The sequence below is a fragment of the Capra hircus genome, chromosome 18 (assembly GCF_001704415.2).
Source record: "Capra hircus breed San Clemente chromosome 18, ASM170441v1, whole genome shotgun sequence".
NCBI classification, from domain to species: domain Eukaryota; kingdom Metazoa; phylum Chordata; class Mammalia; order Artiodactyla; family Bovidae; genus Capra; species Capra hircus.
This window is the reverse complement of record NC_030825.1, coordinates 44,690,036-44,702,249: the sequence shown is the minus strand read 5'-3', so window position 1 is coordinate 44,702,249 and position 12,214 is coordinate 44,690,036. Positions and strand designations below refer to the sequence as shown.

The 12,214-nt window shown below is 63.2% G+C and overlaps 1 protein-coding gene across 5 annotated transcripts; it reads right to left on the bottom strand.

Annotated features, from left to right (window-relative positions):
* LRP3 (LDL receptor related protein 3) lies at positions 15–12,036 on the bottom strand. 5 transcript variants are annotated; one of them, XM_018062269.1, is made up of 7 exons: positions 11,751–12,034; positions 9,863–9,910; positions 4,351–4,489; positions 2,841–3,055; positions 1,298–2,414; positions 925–1,057; positions 15–674 (listed from the first exon to the last, which is right to left on the bottom strand). In XM_018062269.1, exons 1-7 carry the CDS (start codon positions 11,821–11,823, stop codon positions 87–89), a joined length of 2,313 nt encoding a protein of 770 aa, XP_017917758.1. In that variant the 5' UTR covers positions 11,824–12,034; the 3' UTR covers positions 15–86. The 5 variants fall into 5 exon arrangements, with proteins under 5 accessions (XP_017917758.1, XP_017917757.1, XP_017917759.1 ...); XM_018062268.1 differs by having other exon boundaries at positions 16–674; positions 4,351–4,525; positions 11,751–12,033; XM_018062270.1 differs by lacking the exon at positions 11,751–12,034 and adding an exon at positions 6,192–7,829 and having other exon boundaries at positions 16–674; positions 4,351–4,525.

Here is a 12,214-nt window from a genome sequence, read left to right as displayed (position 1 = left end):
AGAAGGACACGGAGGCAGGGCAGAAATGACTGTGTATTCCCTGGTTACAAAGCGGGGCTGTGGCGGTCATCAGCGTGTCCGGCGGGTCAGCAGACCAGCAGGGCCTCATCGTCACTGGCCTCCAACGTTGGGGAGCAGGGTGGCGGGGGGCTCCTGCAGACACCCAGTGGCTCTGATGGGTGGGGGCCGAGGGTGCTACCGGCAGTGAGGGCCAGGGGGTGAGGGTCCTGGCCGGAGCAGGACTCCTGAGGCACGTCCACAGGGGCTGGGCTGGCCACCAGAGGGTCCCTGCCAGCCTTTCTGTCCTTGTCAGCCGGCCTGGACTCCAAGGGGTCCCGCAGGCCGGAGGGGGGTGGCACGGAAGGTCCCACCTCCGAGGCGTGGCTGGGGGCGCCAGGGGGCCCCTCCCCTGCTGCCCCCGGGCTGCTTGTGTCCGTTAGGGGTCCCGGGGGGTCCCGGGCAGCCCCCGGTGCCGGCTGGAGGAGCCCGTCACCCAGCACGGTCTGGGAGGTGCGCGCGGCCGTCAGCAGCGGGATCTGCCCGCGCGGCGCCCGCGGCCGGTGAAACAGCCGGTTCCAGAGGCGGCCGAGGCGGCGGCGGGAGGGCCCGCGGCGGGAGGCGTGTCTGCGCATCTGTCGCCGCATGGCCGTGCGCAGGTTCTGTAGCACCGAGGCCTGGAGGGTGGGGCGGCGGCTGAGGGGGCAGAGGTCAGCACGACCCCACCCCCCGCCGAGGGGACCCCTTGTCCCCTCCCCTGGCCCGTCACCCTGCCGAGGCCTCATCTCCCACCTCCCTCAACCCCAGGACCAGCCCGGCTGCACGCTGTCGCACCCGGCCCCTGGGCCTCCCTGCACCCCTCTGAGGTCTGGCCGGGCGGGTCGTGGGGGCGGGGCGGGGGGGCCGGTCTCAAGCTCTCCGGCTCACCTGGGATGCACTGTAGACGGGAAAGTCCTCGACGGGTGGAATGAGGCCCTGTGCGATGAGCTGCCCGTAGGACGGGGGTGCCTCCCGCCGCACAAACTCAGCCTCCAGGCGTGTCATCTGGGTCTCAAAGGCCCTGAGGGCAACGGCAGAAGGGCAGCATGGCAGGCCGGCCAGGCGGGGGTGGGGGTCGCACTTCCCGCTTCCCACGCGGCCCGCCCGCGGCAGGATGTGGGCCCGCCTCCCTCCATCCGGGCCTCCCGAGGGGCCCAGACAGGAGAAGCCCCGGGTGGGTGGCCCAGAGCTGCAGGAAGCGAGAGCCCAGGCCCTCTCTCCAGGAACAGGGAGGAAGCGAGGCTCCGGCCCCAGCGCCCACCTGTACTCCTGCGTGCGCAGGGAGTAGAGCTTGAAGGCACAGCCCAGGGCGATGACGAGCAGCAGCCCGCAGACCAGGCTGCCGATGAGCGCGGCGGTGATGACCTTGCGGGGCACGGCCGCCAGGCAGCCGTGCTCGTCGCTGCCATCCTGGCAGTCCTCCTGGCCGTCACAGCGCCACGTCTCGAAGATGCACAGGTTGGTGCCGCAGTGGAAGGTGCCTGGCTGGCAGGAGAAGCAGTTCTTCTCGTCCGCACCGTCGGGGCAGCTCTTCTGGTTGTTGCAGCGGTCGGCGGGCGTGTAGCACAGGCCGCTGCCCCCCTCGCAGGGGTACTGGTCCGGGGGGCAGGCGGGGCAGCCCTGCTCGTCCCGGCCGCTGGCGCAGTGCCACCAGCCGTCGCAGCGCTGTGGCTCCGAGAAGCAGCCTTGCTCGCCTGGGTCCTCCGCGTCGCCCTCGCGGCTGCTCCCGCACGGCTGCTCCCACGGGAGGCAGTAGCCCTTCACTTGGTAGGTGGCATTGAAGCCGTGGCCGGCGCTGCGGGCGCGGGCGTGGTAGGCCACAGTGAGGCGGCCCTGGGCGGCCTCCAGGCTCACCGGCCGGTGGTTGCTGCGGTAGGAGAGCGTCTGCAGCAGGCGGTCCCCGCGCTCGCCCAGGCCCTCGTACACCTGCACGTAGTCGTCGTAGCCCAGCCGCAGCTCCAGCTGCAGCAGCACGCGCCGCGGGTCCTGCGTGTCCACCAGCCACGTGCAGTGAAGGTCCGAGGGCCCGCGGGCCGCGCCGAACAGGTCTGGGGAAGCGAAGGAGCCGTAGAAGCTGCCCAGCCGCCGGCCGCAGGCCAGGTCGGGGCAGCCAGCCTCATCGGAGCCGTCGCCGCAGTCCTGAGTGCCGTCGCAGCGCCGCTCGGCGGGCAGGCAGCGAGTGGAGCGCGCCCCGCTGCAGGGGAAGGTGCCCCCGGGGCACAGGCTGCCTGGCGGCTCTGAGGCGGGCGCCGAGCAGTTGCCCTCATCCGAGCCGTCGCCACACTCGTCCACGGTGTTGCACTGCCAAGGGCCCGGCAGGCACTTGCCGTTGTCACAGCGGAACTCGTCAGCCTGGCAGGACGCCTGGCCCAGCTTCCCTGCAGGGTGAGGTGTATGGTGGAGACGGTCAGGGGTGCGCAGAAGCACCCTCCTCGTGGGGCCTGGGGCCAGCAGCCCGCTGGAGGTCCCCCCCCCCCATCCCAGCAAGGCCTCTGCAGGGCCCAGGGAGGGGCAGGACCCAAGGAGAATGGCCCTGGATTCCCTCTCTCCCTGGCCACCTGAGGGGTAGAGACGCCTCAAATGCCAGGGAGTCTCAGGTCCTGACTTGAGCCAGGGTCTATAAAGTGGGGTCAGTGATCTCGAGGGGTTCCAAGGCACCCCAAGGCAGCAAGATGACCAGTTCCTGTCCTAACACTGGGCTCCAACTTTTGGGCTACTGGGGGAAACCCTGAGGGTAGGGGGCAGATGGAGGGCGCCACCCCCACCCCTGGGGAGCCCATCGGTGCACCTGCCATTGGTGTTACCTCGGATGTAGGAGAGACGGAAGCCCTGGGCCTGGCCAGAGCTGGAGGTGTCGGAGTGGAAGAAGATCCAGACATGGTCCCGGGCAGAGATGAAGGCAGGCGGGATGGCAGAGCCGCAGAGCCGGAAGGCCTCCTGGCGGGGCGGGGCCGCGGGGCCCAGCATGAGCCAGTCCAGGGAGCACTGGTGGGACTCCTCCACGTCAAAGTTGCGGAAGCTGCAGGGGGTAGGGAGGACCGCAGATGTGAGTGGGTGGCCAGAGAGCAGCAAGTCATGCTTAAGCTCACAAGGACGGCCAGCCCCAGCATCCCTTCTCTCCTCCACTCCCAGCCACTCAGCAGGCCCCCAGGGGTCCAAGAGTGGCTCCGTGAAGCATCAGGACAATGTGGACAACTAGGAACATGTCAGCCCCCATGCAGCTCTGTGAAGGCATCCTCTGTGCCTCTCCACCCACCACCAGAACACACATGGTGCCCCAACCCAAGGCCACACGCAGGTGGAGGCAGGAGTCCCATGGTAGGCACTTCCCTCCACTTACACTCTCCCCTGAAGGACAAGGTCCAGGGTCCAGATCCCCCTACGCTGGCTTTGCTTCAACAGACCCGGCACGAATCCCAGGCCAGGGCACTGAGGGGGCCTGTGTGCACAGGGCAGGCCTGGGCTGGGGGACAGCTCATCCCCTGGGGAGAAGCACTGGCCCAGGCTGTGGATGAGCAGGGCCAAGGAGTACTCTAGAAGTGGCCAAGAAGGCTGGCATCTTTGAAGAGATTCCCAGTGGCCACAGGAAAACAGGCACAGACCCTGATGTGTTCCCATCAGACCACTGGCCTTGGAGACTTGGAGTGACTGGGTCTTCCAGGCTTTGCATTTACGGGAGTGACACCCCAGCCAAACTCCAGCCTTGGTTCTACCATCTGATCGCCTCACCCTGCTTCCCTCTGCACATCCCCGCAGCTTATATCCCTGCAGCTTGAGCACCTGGCTCCTCCCTGCTTCCGTCTCCTGCTGAGATGGCCCCAAGGGGCCGGGGGTGGGGGGGGAACCCGCTCTGGGCTTAGTGCCAGCCTGGCCTCAAGCCACCCCTGCAGGGCAGACAGGACACTTCTGCCACCTCACAGACAACTGGGCCATGCCCTCCAGTCCCAGGGCTCCCCTCCCTGGCAGGCCTGAGGAGACAGACAGCCTCACAAGCCCATGGGAGAGGCCCAGAGACCCACACCCACATGTTCACGTACATTCGATTCATACCTGTGCACACATAGACTCACACATGTATTTGCACACCTACACACCTCACACACATGCCCTCCATGCCTACACACACATGTGCTCACAAACGCACATACGCGTGTCCATACCTGCTCAGGTTGGGCTCACACACATACACAAGCACATGTGTGTTCACACACCTCTGGTCACTGTGCTTGTCACAGGCACTCACATGCACACCATCACACATGCAGCACGTGCAGGCCCACATTGAGCCGCTCTGACACCCCCGCACGCAGGTACCTGATGGTGATCATGTCCCCGCGGTCGCCCTGTATGTACCAGCTGCAGTTGGTGCCCGGCGGGTAGTTGAGGGGCCAGGCTGGGCTGTAGATGACGCCGCGGCGTGCAGTGTGCCGCTCCAGCTGCCCGCTGCAGGCGGCTGTCAGGAGAGGAGGCTGAGAGGCGCTGGCTTCACCTTTGGGTGGGAGGGGGCAGTGAGGGAGGGTGACCCTGAGCCCCCCACCCCGTGACCTGAGCACAGGCCTTCCCCAGGTAGGCTCAAGGCCAGCTAAGGTGGTCATGGCCAAGGGCATGGGCGTGCCTTGAGACTTTAGGGAAGTGGTATGTATGGAGTGGGGAGAGGAGGAACCCCATGGACTCAGGACAGTCCACCCTGTGCCCCAGACCCCAGCTCTTCTTGGGGCTGGGAGCCAGCCTACCAACTCGCCTTGGCACCTCAGAGGTAAGGCCTCTCGGCCTCAGGTCTCAGCTCAGTGGAGAATCCTGCGGCCCTAGGCCTGGTGGCCCAGCATAAGCAGACCCACTATGGTTCCCTGCCTGCCACCCCACCACCTCAGGGCCTAATACAGGCCTCACACAACCCATGCTTTTTGAGGACCTACTATGTGGCAAGCACAGTACCAGGCATGCCCATAAGACCGGTAGAAGTCTGGCTCTGTGGGGCTCACAGACTAGGGGAGGAGCAGACAGACAATGCAGATTCCCTGGGCAAAGTGAGGTTTATAAAATGGGCCTGAAGGGAGGGGCTGACATCCTGAGGTGGCTGGAAACACAGGCTGGGTCTGATGGCAACTTGTGTGGCATTTAGATTTTATCCTGAGTGTGAGTGGGAGGCCACCAGGAGGGAATCTCAAAACCAGATGAGGAAACCAAGGTTCAGAGAGGGTCAGTGAGTTGCCCATGGCCGCAGAGGGTAAGTGGCAGAGTCAGGACCTACCCTGGTCCTCTAGTGGGCTGGGCCTCTCACTGATAAAGTGTCAACTCATTGATAAAGTGTCAACCGTCCACTGTGTCAGTGAGCACAAGGGATCACTCTGGCCAGCACGGGTGATGAGCCTCTATGCCCAGCCCCGCAGGCCTCATTATACCCACCTCGTTAGTTACACATGCCCTCTGCACCCAGCCAAGCTCACCTAGCTGAAAGGTGGCAAACCCTGCCCTGGTGTGCCCTGGCCTTTGCAGGACCAAGCAAGGTCCTGCACTTGGTTGCCCCTGCCCCTCATAGCCCCTTACCATACTTCTTCATCTGACCTTCACAACAGCCTGTGGCACAGGCAGGCCCAATTTACAGAGGGAAAAACTGAGGCCTCAGGGAAACAAATCATAGTGCTTTTCCTGAGCCCAGTGACACTACCTACCTCTTCACTCTCCCTGACCCCTGACTGTTGCCCTGCAAGCAGGGTCTCTCTGCTGGCTCTCAACAAGACTGTTTGGAACCCCAAAAGACTCAGCTGCAGAAAGAAGAGTGAAAGCCCTCCAGCAGCCTCCCATGCTCCACCCGTGGAGGTCTGGGTGATCCAAGGCTGTGACCCACAGGGGGTTAACCCCCAGCAGTGACTCACAGGAACATCAAGGGCTGGAAGAGAAACGCCCACACCGACCCTAAAGCAGGGCTGACCACATCAGGTCGCCGCCAGAGCCTTGACAGCCCCAGGTTGGTGAGGTACCAGCCAGGGCTCCCCACTTGGCACTCACCAGGGCCTGGGATGTCATCCTCCCTGAGCCTCAGCATTTTCGCAACCCAGGAGGGTAAGGACTAAACAACCGGAGTGGTGATCAGGGGCCTGAGTAACTGTTTCCTTGGATGAGTGAGGCTTTGTGGGCTTCCCAGAGACACTGACCTGGGGACACCCTGGCAGGTGTGAGGTCAGGGCGCCTCCGCCTCCAGGATGCTGGGTGGGGGGGTGGTCCCTAGGCAGGGTTGGGAGCACATCCTCCCCCAACATTGAGTCTCTAAAGCAAACATTACACCCGGAGTCAGATGCTCCATCAGCCAGTGTGGGAGTCACCCCCGTCCCCTCAGCCCCCAGGACAGGCCTGAGGCAAAGCAATACCCACTGTGGCCTAGAGGCTTTCTCCACAGGATGGAGCCCTCGTGGAGGCCGGGTTTCTCCCCCATACTGTCCAGAGAAAGCCAGCCCTGCAGGGACCCATGTCCACAGGATGGAGCCCTCGTGGAGGCCGGGTTTCTCCCCCATACTGTCCAGAGAAAGCCAGCCCTGCAGGGACCCATGTCTGGCCCTCTCTCATGACATGGGTAAGCCTGTCTCTCCAGACCACCAGCCTAGTCAGGAGCAGAAATCCAGACACTGCTTCAACAATCCCCTGGCAACATGTTCCCCCAGACATGCCTCACCCCAAGCGCCCCTCAGATGCCCCAGACATTTCCCCATTGGGGGCAGCAATGTCCCTGAGTCACTGTTAATTCTTCTGCAAGGGGGGTGGGCAGAGAGACCACGGTTACTGCAGCCATCGGCCTGGCGCAGGCAGAGTGACTGTGGAGGGGGAGGGATGCCGGGGTCCCTACAGGACCCCAAACTGGACACTGCCTGGCCATGGGCCTGGAGGGCATCACCAGCTCAGACAACCAGCCCCAGGCTTCTCTGTGACAGCAATCTCACTCCCATCCCACCGCCACCCCAGCACCCAGGCGCAGGCAGGAGAAAGAGCTTCGTGAATCCAGTCCAGTCCTGGAGTCCACACTGCTGGTCGCACCCTAGGCCCCAGCTTGCCCATCAGTGAAATGGAGTCAGAGGGTGCTGCTCATCTCAGGGTGGCTGGAAGATGTGGGGGAGCAGCAGTCTGGAGGCAGACGTGCGTGTGGGGTGAGTAGGGGGGATGCCTGTGGGAAGTGAGGGCAGAGATGGCATGTATGATGAGGGGTGGGCAGTGAAGGGAGGCTCTTGGGGGTCTTTAGGGGCCATCAGAGAAGTCTGTCTGAGCTTAACTGAAAGTGACCTGTGTTCACTTGGACAGTTTTGCTCAAGTCAATGTTGCCTGCTCAAGGGAGCAAGGGGTGACTGAGCGCTTTCAGACCAGCGTCCTTCTTTCTTGGTCCAAAGAAATGTCAAATACTCCCGAGAGGGCATGAGCAAGCCTGAAGACACACAGCTTACAAATCTGGTTTCCAGGGGCTGCCGGCACTCTGGACAACCTGCCAGATGATAGGAGCCGGGAGCCCCAGCAGAGCGCCTGGGCGGAGCTGCCAGATGAATGGAGAACACGCTGAAGACCCTGCTCAGGCTCAGCCCCTGAGCCTGGGTCACAGTGGCCAAAGTCTGGGCTGCATAGGGTGAGTTATCCAACCCAGTTAGTGCCTGACAAGCTGGGGCAGGATGGGGGCTGAGAGGCAAAAGCCTGTGAGGTCCCTGGGTGGCCCAGCTGGGCCCTGCGGAGGGACTGAGCCCAGTGAGGGTGGGGAAGCGGCAGGCGAGACAGTGATGACCCGGGCTCCTCACAGCAGGAATCGCACGGAAAACCTGAAAGTGCAGAGGCACGGAGCTTCAGGTGGGAGGAGACACTGGCAGCCAGAAGCTGGTCTCCACTTCTTTCAGCAATGCTAGAGGGTGAGAGACAGGCTCTAGGACAGCCTCAGCTCAGCCCAGCCCCTGCGGCCACACAGGCTCTGTGTGCAGCTTCAGGACACCGGGGGCGGGGTGGGGAAGGCAGGCACAGACAGCTTGAACCCCGCTGGCAGTCAAACAGGAGGCTGAACCTGGATGGATTTCTCTCCTGGCTCTACAGATGGACTTTGTCCCCCGAGCATCTCTTCTCGAAGCCGGGACAGACATGTTTGAAGCCACGTACCCACCCACACACCAGCAGGAGGACTGGCCTGGGACTCACATGTGTAAGACCTGCCACCCTCTTGGCCCCTTCCCCCTGCACCCACTCTCTACCATGGCCACGGGCACCTGACTCAGGTGAGGCCAGCCTGTCTGGTCCTGGAAATTGGGGTGGGGAGACTGGGTGGTTAGCTGTGGGGGCCGCGACGTCAGGCAGGACTGAGGCTGGCTCAGTGCTGAGCAAAGCCGGGCCCTGAGCCAGCATGGTCAGCAGTGGAGGCCAGGCTGCAGGAGCAGGAAGGAGCTGCTTGAAGGGAGAATGGGAAAGGAGGCTGAGAGTCTGCATCTAAGAGACAAGCCTGGGAGAGCAGCTTCTGTGAATCCTGAGCCTCCCCATCGCAGGGACAGCGACCAGGAGACAGCCCACCCCACCCCACCCCTCCACCTCCCTGAGCTGCCTCAGTGGGCCTCTGCTGCCAGCCAGACCCTGAGCAGAACTATTAATAAAAATCCCAGGTACCTCTTGCCCCACGACAGAGCTCAGGACACAGCAAACAAGCCCGCAGCCCCGAGACTCCAGCTTCCGAGGCCCTTCTCAGATGTCTCCCCTGGCACCAAGGCACCCAGGGCCTGGGCCTATGCATTCGCCAACCCCTGGCAGCCCCCTCAGCAAAGGGCAAATGCCCCTGATGGCCTCAGCCCTGAAGGCTCCCACTCCTGGCGGCCTTTGCTGTACTCGGCACTAGGCCCAAGCATGAAGACGGCCAGCGGATGGACAGACCCGCTCTAACAGGCAGGAGGCAGCCACAGAGTTCAACTGTGTTTTCTTAGATCCCCTGTGTCTATTTGGCACCTGCTTATCACAGGGCCAAACTATCAGCCAAAGTGTTTACATCTCTCCTGCAAACCGGTGTCCCTGAAACCGGTCTTTCCCTGGCAGACAGGCTGATGCGAGACGGAACCCCTACAGACTTCTTACCTAATTCACACCCCAAGCCAATATTTCATCCCAGGGTCAGGTACCAGGCACGAAGAGACCACCTCCCCAGCCCAGAGCTCTTGGGGATTAGCCAAACTAGCCAGCCCTAAGATGTTTACTCTGCCCTGTCTTGCCCTTCTCCCCGAAACTTCGATCAAGGCTCTGGCCAAAGCCTTCCCCTAACTTCTGTCTGCCTTGACTAGACCTGATGTTGCCCAAGTGACCCTAAGCGGCGTGGCATGTCCCCTCCTCACAAGACACAAGTAACAAATTCTTCCATCAACGGCTTTGGCCTCTTGGTTTTGTCACTCAGTCATACCTTCATAAACTAAATCCCAGGTGGAATTGTAAAGCAGGCAGGCATCTTATGGTGCCCTATGGTTCTCTGGGACCCCCACTGCCTACAGGAAGCACAGTCCGCCAAGTGTGCAGGCCATGACAGTTTGCTAGTGGTATGAGGCTACCATGTGCAAAAGCTGTGCTGAACACCCTACCTCACTGGCCCATTTAACCAGGCTTCATGGTTAAAGGCACCCATTTTACAGAAGAGGAAACTGAGGCTCAGAGAGGTTATAAGCTTGCCCAGTGCCAAAAAACTCCTTTGTGATGCAGAGATGCCCAGGAATTGAGGTGGAAAAAGGCCAGCTGACCTCAGGGGTGGAGCCAGGATCCTGAAGGTTGGTACTCAGAGGTCATTAAACCAGGAGAGCAGGGAGGAGGGGAGGAAGGGGAGAAGCATGTCACTCACCTAAGGCAGGAACGGCGCTGCTGAACCGCCCGGTGAGAACAATGTTCACTGTGGGAGACACAAAGTGGGTTCAGTGGTGTGGGGGAGGGGAGGAGAAGAGGGGGTGGCTCTCGGGGCTTAAACACTTGGGGTGCAAAACAACACAGCCCAAACTCCAGGCTGATTCTCTTCATCTAGAAGGGTAAGGCCTATAGCACTGTTACAGTCCTGCTGGGATGGGCGGAACGAGAACCCCAGGGGATCTCAGGACTCACCCAAACACCCATAGTGGGAGAGAGCAGGGTGCAAGCCTGGCTGCATCAGGCCACTCCCACCATTCCCCACGCTTGGGAATTCTAACTCACATTGGAGGGGGTTTGCTTGTACCTTTTCAGGCTTAGGAACCACGGGCCTTGACCATCCTTCAGGGAAAGACCTTGCTCAACCCGGGCACAGGCCCTACTTATGGAGGGGACTCCTATCACACTGTAGGGCTTCCTCCCTCTGAGAGGCCTTGCCAGCCAGCCAGGGAGGGAGGGAAGCAGTTCTGATCACCCCCATTCTACAGGCACTCACAGCCACCAGGGTTCAAGGTCCTCCTCACTGCGCCATGCTGACCTTGCTAAGAGAGGCAATTTGCCTGCCGCCTACCCCTTCAAGTACCCACCATGGGATCTGTCCTTTGCTTTCACCGAATGCTTTCCTGCAGCGATTATGGGAGCAGAAGATGTAGGCACACTCAACTTCCTGAGGTTCAGGGTGCCCCCTTCCCCAACATCAACGATGCCAAGGGAAGCAGAGAACATCTCTACAGGGGTGACCCCACGTCTGGTGAAGAAGAGACCCAGCTGCCCCCTGGCAGGACACCCAGGCTCTGCTGGACGGGGAGGGCCTTGGGGGAGGCCATAGGGTCTGCGCCTTGCCTTGCACCCGGGGGGAAGCCAGGCACTCAGGAGCACGGGACCACACAGACAGATTGGGGAGTGGGCACTCTGGGGGCCATGAAGCCTACTGAGATCTGCTCACGCAGCTAAGGCAGGGGCCTTCCCCCAGCTCCTAGATTCTTGGGGGCAGAAGAGAGTGCACCCTAAAATGAACAGGCTTCTTTTTTCACTTTGTCATTTCAGTGGCTTCAACAAACCTTCTGGGATTACAGAGCCTTCACTGAATACACCATAGGGTGTCCCCTAATGACCCCGGGCTTAGATAATGGCCTCCCTCCTTCATCATGGTAAATAAAGGAGCCATGTGGCTACAGGATTTAACCCCTTGCTTCCCCTCTCCCGCACACACGGCCCTGGAAAGGTGGACAGAAAAGCTCTGGCAGGGCTGGGTGCGTCCCCTCGGCCCTCCCCAGACACATCCCCCTGGGCTGCTGAGGCCTGCCCTGCCGGGTCCGAGAAGACACAAAGGGAAGACAGGAGTCATTCCAGCAACTGCCTCCTGCCGCGCATCCCGATCCCGGCTCCGGCTGGCTCCCGCCCCCAACCCACTCCAGGCAGGAAACAGTCACCCGTTCAGGGGACCGCCGGCCCCGGCCCCGCGGGCTTCGCCTTTGTCCGCAGCTCCGGAGGCCCGGATCCCCCATCGCCGCCAGGCTAAGAGCGGGGAAGTCAGGCAAAAGTCACTGCCCGCCAATCCCAGGCGTCCGCATAGCGGGCCGCCCCGCGCGCCGCTCACCCGGACTCCCGGACGCTATTCTGCACCCTGCTAGAGAGGCCTAAGACCCCAGCAGGCCGGGATGCCGGGGAGCCGCAGTCTCCTCCGCCTCTGGCTGGAGCTCTCGCAGTGCCCGCCCCGGGAGCCCCGGCCGAAACCAGGAGAGAGGGGCGCCCCGAGTCCGACCAGGGCGCGGTGCGGAACTACGAGGCAGGGGACCGATCCCGCTGCTGCCGCGCGGCCCACTCACCCAGGCAGACGACAGCGAGCTGCGCCCGGGCGCCCGGCGCCCCCTCCGGCCCCGCGGCTGCCCGCTTCTCCATGCCGGGACCGGCCGGCCGCCCGCGGGCGCCGCCTCCTGCCCCGCGCCTGCGGCTCCGGCTCGGGCTCCCGCGGCTGCTGCGGCCCGGATGCGGGCGGCGGCTCCGGCGGCGTCTTTGTGAGGCGGCGGTGCAGGCCCGCAGCGCGCGCGGGGCCACATCGGCCGCGGCTTCACGGGCCCCGCGGGGGCTCAGCGGCGGCCGCCAGGGAGGACCCCCGCCCGCCGCTGCCCCCGCGCCCAGGGCCCCGCGGCGCGGCCGGCCTGTGCCCGGGGGCCCCCGGCGCGCCCATGCCCCGCGGCGCGCAGCCCGCCCGGCCCTGGCGCCTCCCCCCGGCCGCCCCTCGCTGCGCCCAGCCCGTCCGGCCGGTGCCGCCGGTGGAGCGTCCGCGGGT

Coding starts and splice junctions, on each gene's coding strand:
- LRP3 (XM_018062268.1), bottom strand. CDS start 11,823: ATGGAGAAGCGGGCAGCCGCGGGGCCGGAGGGGGCGCCGGGCGCCCGG. Junction 3,056..4,350: donor GGGGACATGATCACCATCAG/GTACCTGCGTGC, acceptor TACCCCCTGCAG/CTTCCGCAACTTTGACGTGG. Junction 2,415..2,840: donor CCGTCTCTCCTACATCCGAG/GTAACACCAATG, acceptor CTCACCCTGCAG/GGAAGCTGGGCCAGGCGTCC.